At 40.0% G+C, this 7,568-nt stretch overlaps 1 protein-coding gene across 1 annotated transcript; it reads right to left on the reverse strand.

Annotated features, from left to right (window-relative positions):
- Positions 1 to 1,026: 1,026 nt before the first annotated feature.
- LOC104952338 (SWI/SNF complex subunit SMARCC1-like) lies at positions 1,027 to 6,668 on the reverse strand (the record flags this gene model as incomplete). The annotated part of the gene is made up of 3 exons (XM_010779149.1): positions 1,027 to 1,173; positions 3,157 to 3,478; positions 6,534 to 6,668. Coding segments are annotated over 3 exons (549 nt in total), but the record flags the coding sequence as incomplete, so codon positions are not given.
- Between the last annotated feature and the right edge of the window lie 900 nt (positions 6,669 to 7,568).

Below are 7,568 nucleotides of genomic sequence, written 5' to 3' on the forward strand. Positions count from 1 at the left end.
GAAGAGACATGAAGAAGAGGGGACACATGTTCAATGTAGAAGAGACATGAAGAAGAGGGGACACATGTTGATGTAGAAGAGACATGGAGAAGAGGGGACACATGTTGATGTAGAAGAGACATGAAGAAGAGGGGACACATGTTGATGTAGAAGAGACATGAAGAAGAGGGGACACATGTTGATGTAGAAGAGACATGGAGAAGAGGGGACACATGTTGATGTAGAAGAGACATGAAGAAGAGGGGACACATGTTGATGTAGAAGAGACATGAAGAAGAGGGGACACATGTTGATGTAGGAGAGACATGAAGAAGAGGGGACACATGTTGATGTAGAAGAGACATGAAGAAGAGGGGACACATGTTGATGTAGAGGAGACATGAGGAAGAGGGGACACATGTTGATGTAGAAGAGACATGAAGAAGAGGGGACACATGTTGATGTAGAAGAGACATGAAGAAGAGGGGACACATGTTGATGTAGAAGAGACATGAAGAAGAGGGGACACATGTTGATGTAGAAGAGACATGAAGAAGAGGGGACACATGTTGATGTAGAAGAGACATGAAGAAGTGGATTTTGCCTAATAGGTGACCTTTAAAGCAGGACTTCAGTACAGGTTGAAAATGTAACATTAAAAGATCAAATCAATGGGAAACAGATAATTTGTTGTTTCATTGTCCTCATGCTGCTGCCTGATTGCACACTTAAGGTTGAGAACTACAGTCCCGTTGTGAGGTGGGATGATTTTTCCAGCAATGACACAAACGCTTAGCTGCAGCTGAAAGTAAATACCAGCTGTCAGTGTTTGTGTCACCATAGTGTTTAGATTCCCAGAAGCCTTCTTATTTTTTCCGAAGCTGTTTGTGGTGGGTTTTATATAGACCCGTGATTTTTAAATGATTCTGTTTTGGGTGAATTAAATGGGAAAAAACAACATCTCAAAGCAAATCATCTAAATCTGACGTACACAAACATACATGCTGATATATGTAAACATGCAGACTGCACAAACAAAGTGTGAAAGAGGGGGATTTGCACTCACACATGCCGTTGGGAGCTCCAGGGTGGCGTGGGGGCATCATGGGAGGCATGCCGCCGGGGGGGGGGGGCCGGCAGAGGGCGGGCCGGGCATCATACGGCCCGGGATCGGCTGGCCGGGGCCCATCGGTCCTGAACATATAGAGGTGACGATTCAGACATGTGGAGAAGTTCCTTTTTGAAATCCCCTTTAGGCAGAGGTGAGGAACAACAAAGGGTTTCGTTGTTTCTCCTTTCTTTACTGGTCACAAATAAATCCTCTTTCTGTTTGAATGTAGTATTTTAGAGTGAGTGATAGAGGGGAGAATCCAGAGTGCTCCGATTGCTCATTTTCACAGAGATTTTAGGCTTTAGAGGCCATTTAACCCAGGGGTGTCAAACTCAAGGCCCGGGGGCCAAATCCGGCCCGTGGCTTCCTTTTCTGCGGCCCCGCAAGAGCTTGCAAAGAATATATTATGTTTTATCTTTAATAACTGTAATATATACCGGGCTGCTAAATCCTAAGAACTGCTACAGGATTTGATTTGTAGATTTGATTTGTTTTTTTATCTGTATTTTTGAAAATTATGTATCTTTTTATCAGCATATTGTTTATTATATTATAACTTAGTACTTTTTTAACGCATGTAAGATATGCAACACTAAGCTGTCTGTGGCTCTTTCCTGCTCTAACGCTCTAATTTCCCCTCTGTGGGACTGACAAAGGTATTCTGATTCTGATTATACGGTTACATGCCGATTTACAGAAACACGTTGCCCATAAACTACATGTCCCACAATGCATCTCAAATGTGCCTTTTTCCTCAGAATCTGACGTTTTTCAAAAATATCACTTATTTTTTTTTTCTTTCACTTTTTAAATCATTTTGTGACATTCTCATTTAAGAGACTTGCAATCATTGGCCCTAGACTTCTGCTTTCAGACGTAGTTAATTATGAAGTTATACCCTATCCGATAATCATCCAATGCAGAGGCAATAATGTAATATAATACATTAATTTATATATATTCAATATTTATATATGTATTTTTATATAGTCTTATATATAAAACTGGCCCTTTGAGTGTGCAACCATGATGCTAATGTGGCCCGAGATGAAATGTAGTTTGAAACCCCTGATTTACATGAACAGAAACCTATATAACCCACTACAGGGAAGAGATAACCCCAAAAGGAGCCTCTCGAAGGTTACATGTAATTGGATTAAGCCCCAACATATATATTTGATATATACTTTCTGTTTTAATGCAAGTATTTTAGACTGAATGATAGAGGGGGGAAACCCAGAGTGCTCCGATTTTTGTGTAACTGAGATTCAAAAGATCTTTTCAAACATTAAGAAACAATGGCAGAAAGGTTTTTGGCCTTTTCAGTTTGTGGCTGGAAGTATGGTTTTTATTGTCTCGTGTTTTTACCTTAGTTTATTTTTGTCCTATCGGTTTTGTCTAAATGTATTTCTGCTGCTTTTTATATATTTATTGATGTACAGCACTTCAACTCTGTTGTTTTTAAATGTTTTTTCATATTAAACTGAATGTCTTTTTGATCTGACAACACATTAAGAAACACATAAAAGGACATTTAAATACATGTTAAAAACTATAATTAAAAAGCCAAAAGAATAATATAAAAGCAAGCTAAAATGGATATAGTTCACTGTAACTTCCCTAGCACTCAGATTAAAATCCATATGTCCTGCTTTTAATCAAATGCCATATTGAACTGAATGAAACTGACGACACATTAAGAAACAATTTAAATATATGTTAAAAACTATTATTAAAAAGCTAAGAGAACTAAATAAAACAAGCTGAAATAGTTCACTCTAACTTCCCTATCACTCAGATTACCCAATGTACAACAACACCCGTTTTCTTTTTGATTACTGTCGATTTTTATTCCATTTATATGTTAACACTATTATATTTTACTATATTTTTGATTATTTTTCAAATTCTCTGTCTGTGTTTTTAATTTTTGTTTTACTTTTATGTAGTCACCATGACACCAAGTCAAATTCCTCGTACGTGTCGACCTACTTGGTGATAAACCTGATTCTGATAAAACTCTCTAAAAGCAGGAACAGTGGCCCCCTGCTCCGTCTGTCTCTCACCTGTCTGTCCCGGGTGGTGGGGGCCCATTTGGTGGTGTCCCATGGAGGGGTAGCCGGAGTGCATGACAGCCCCAGGAGGAGCCACTCCATGGTGGGTCATCGGTGACCCGTGGTGAGGCAGGGGCCCTCCGGGGTGCATGCCTGATGGAGGGGGTCCAGATCCAGGAGCCTGCCCCTGCCCTTGAGCCTGGGCAGCAGCAGCAGCAGCCGCGGCCGCCTGCTGCTGCTCCATCTGCTGCCTCGCCTTCATCTCGGCGTATTTGAGCTGCTCCATGTGGAAGGCCTGGCGCTCGGTGAGCAGCTGCTGTCGCTGGAGCTCCAACTGTGAGGAGAGAGAGGAGGAAACGTTGAGAAAGATGACTCAATTAAGAGCTTTATTTCTTACCAACACCAAGAATAACATTCTGCTCTAACGTTTGCTGGGGAGCGAAGTCAAGTGTATTTATGTAGCCTAAATTCACAAATTACATATTTGCCTCAAGGGGCTTTACCATCTGTAGAGTATAACACCATCTGTGATTGGACCCTCGACTCAGATTAGGAATAACAACATTTAAGTAAGAAATTGATGAAAACCTCAGCAAAAGAAACTGAGGAGGGTTCAGATGGATAGACATGGAATAGATGTCATGTGCACAGAATAAGAAACATGATAAATGTACAGCATTGATAAAGAACGCAATTAAAGATACATGTTAAAGATGTGTAGAGGGGAATGGGTGTTGACCCGACAGAATCCATGAGAGGATCACTGGGGTTTAGGGGTGGAACGGTTTACGTATGGAAAATATTGGGTATGGGCCTTCGTGTACCGAACGAATATAACGTTTAGCGTAAAAAATTGAGAACGTGAAAAACTTTTTGGAAGTAATCTCAGGTGCGTTCAAATTTAGTCAGTCATTTGAGGAACTGTCAAAATGGTGAACGCAGATAAAGTTGAGCTCGAAAATCCTCTCAGCATCATTGAAGTCTCCGGTTTGGGAACATTTTGGTTTCACAGTTACGTACAAGGATGACGGACAAATACAGGTGGACCGAACCAAAGCCGTTTGCCGGCAACTCAACTAAAATTGGTTACGCGGCTGGCAATACATCAAGAAAAATACAAAAAGAAAAAAGACTGAAGTGCAAACCCAACTCCCGCTAGCATTTAAGCCTCCACCACTAGCCATAAGTTCAGACCGAGCCAAAGCTATTACAAACACCAAATATCCTCATGTTGCCATGTTAGCAAAGCGCTACCTGGCTGTATCTGCTACCTCTGTCCCTAGAGAGGGTGTTCTCCACAGCAGGAGACATTGTTAGTGCCAGCAGATCTGCCCTTTCGGCAAGCAATGTGGACAAGTTCATCTTTCTTTAAAAAAACATGAAAACACAATGACAAGCAAGTCCTAATGTCAAACTGGGTGCTTAGGTACTAGTACAGTACAGATCAAATACAGATTATTTCAGTTCATTGAAATGCTGCACCTTAATGTTTATTTTATTGTGTATTTATTTGAGTGAATATTTACAGTTTAATAATAATAAAAAATATATATTTATTTTAAGTTTTGTGATCATTTTTTCTGCTGTACAGAACCGTGACCTAAAAACCGAGGTACGTACCGAACCGAGATGTTTGTGAACCGTTACACCCCTACTGGGTTTCCTTAGCCAAACAAAGCAGCTTTTTTTGTATTTTAATGGTCTGCAAAGGCTAAAACCCAAAAGTTCCCTCCATTACAGAACGTAAAAGAAAGTCTGAAAGGTTTCCCTGACCTTCTGTCATGTTCAATAATCTTAGAAAGCGGACATATAAAAACAAAAGTGTTGTGTCAGCTTCTATCGGTTATATAAAGCTCAACGACAGTATCCTGCACCTTTGCACACTTCAGTGGCGTCGGAGGAACTGGTGCATGTGAAGACTCAGTGTAACACCGTCCTGTGTCCTTTTTCTATTCCGTTCTGACCCCGTGTTTTACAGCATGGCAGCAGCAGAGGTTTGATTTCTCTCTAGTCTTTGGAAAGCTTATGTGAACCAGAGTCCTTTTCATGCACTATTTACAGCTGTGAAACTGGGCTGCACTCCCAATGCCTCCTCCACGATGAAAACACAGTTTTACACTCTCACTGGCGTCTCCAGGGAGTGTCCACTGGCAGGACGGACACACACACACAGCTGAGGGCTATTTATTCACGCTGAAGAGGTAGGCAACAGTTTCAGCTGCCTGTCTATAAACAGTAGCTGTGCTCTGGAAAATGTTTGTTCTCGATTCACATCCTTCACAATAGAAGCCATTCGGTGTCTCCTCTTGAATTACTGAGGAAGATTTAGACTCATTTAAAAAAGCCACTTGTTCAGTAGCCAACATTTACCAATGAACTCCAAATGTTTACCTTCTGCTTGCAACTGGGTGACAGAAGGTCGGTTTTGGATAGTAACAGAAATCTGTGGTTTAATTAACCTGTTAAGCCCTGAGCCAGTAGCTCTCATAGCAACTATATATGAAAACTCCGTTATTGACATAAATATGATGATGGATTGTCAGTAATAATTTCAGACACATTGGATTAACCTATGGATTAACTTTCAGCAGCGTTTTAATGCCATTGAATACAACTTTTGACCAGAACAACAGCATAGGTAAGACAATGTCCCGTTTTTGCTCCGTAAAGCTCCGTGTTGTGATGTCTGCGTTTGTTTCGCGAGTTCTGATCGCTCAGTGATGATACTTATACCCCTAGAATCTGTGGAACTCAGCTTGATAATCGATATCTTGTTTGTGCAGATCCGATATGTAATAAGGGTATTTATACCTAGAGTTCTGTGCTAAGTGCGTTAGCATTTTTCCGCTCAGGGCTAATTTAGAGGCTTCTTGTGAGACTTGTGTTTTGTTTCGGTAAAAATGGTTCGTATCGTCAGTTAGCTGAGTTTCTTCCCGTTAAGCGGGTATGACACATTAATAGGTTTTTAAATGTTAAGGGGGCCTCCGGGTTGAACAGGTTAAAAGGGGACATATGATGCTAATCTCCAGAGGGATGTTAGACTTTGCAAACCATTTACATACACAGAAACCATTACAACAGGATATCTCAGGATAGAGATAAGCCCAACAAGCATAATAGAGCCTCTTTAAGGTTAAATGTCGTTGGATTAAGCCCCAACATATCAAATTTCACACTTACACTTTAGTGAGAGGTGCTACTTGAGCCTACTGCCTCTTTAACAGATCTCCTTCATTATTAATAACCGTAGCTGAGAGCCCTAACTAAGTGTGTAGTGGTGAAATGTTAATGCTTGAGCAGCAGCACAGGGTCAAAGTTGTCCGATATCATTCGCATTTAATCTCCAATTCAACACTTGTTATATGTAAGCTGCTTTTGTTCAAACTCACAGCCTCTTTCTCGCGGTCCATGATGGTCTCCAGCTCCTCGAAGTGCCTCAGCTTGATCTCCAGCTTCTTCATCTGCGTCTCCACCAGCAGAGCCACCAGGGACTTGATCTTCCTCTCCTCCACCGCCGCCAAGTGCTGCGAGGAAGAACAACACCAACCGTCAGGATCTGATTCACTCCCTTAACAATTTTCACATATGGTACTCTCACTGCCTCGATGCATTGAAACGTAAATATTAGAAAAAAGCAACAATTTTGAAAATCTATATAGCGTCCTTTTTGTTTATATTTTTCGAAATAAATTGGCCTATTGTACTCCTTCAAGTGAAGATCATCTATGTATGGTTTGTCAATTGATGTACAATGGTAGAGACTAAGCTGATCACTAGTAGCTTTGATCTGTTCAATCTAACCTATCAATGTACCAAATGTATTTTCTATGCGTCTTCAATACAATTATTTTTTTAAAGATAAATAAATTGGTCTATAAGAGTGAGTTTTAACCATTTCTGTATACATTTTATTGTGCATTCTTTAGATATTCTTAGATTTACATCTCGTACTGTTGAAATATACATATTTATTGTTTGTCTATTTTAAACTCATGTGCACATCTTGTTCACATGCTGCTGTAACTAAACCATTTTCCTATTTGGGTCTGTAAATTATATCTATTCTAATGTGCAACACTGTGATATCTCACATTATTAAGATATTATATGAGGAAGTTAATCTCAGGAATTAAATAAATGTACTACGTTGAAAGGCTTTCTTTACACATTTCCAACATCCTGTCCAATTACTCCTGGAAAAAAACTGAAATTCGAATATTCGGTCGTTGGCCTTCGGTTTTCAATTTCGTTACACGTTTTTACTAAATGTATGAAATCAATAAAGGCAAATTGCCACATCCTTATACTATATTTATACTTTTTAATTGCACTGTTAAAATGTGGAAATATATACAATCTCAGCTTGGGCGCCTGACATCGCTTTCAATAGTTAGATCTGATCGATATGGACATAAACACGAGTG

This window comes from Notothenia coriiceps, unplaced genomic scaffold (assembly GCF_000735185.1).
Source record: "Notothenia coriiceps isolate Sejong01 unplaced genomic scaffold, NC01 NC01_scaffold00019807, whole genome shotgun sequence".
NCBI classification, from domain to species: domain Eukaryota; kingdom Metazoa; phylum Chordata; class Actinopteri; order Perciformes; family Nototheniidae; genus Notothenia; species Notothenia coriiceps.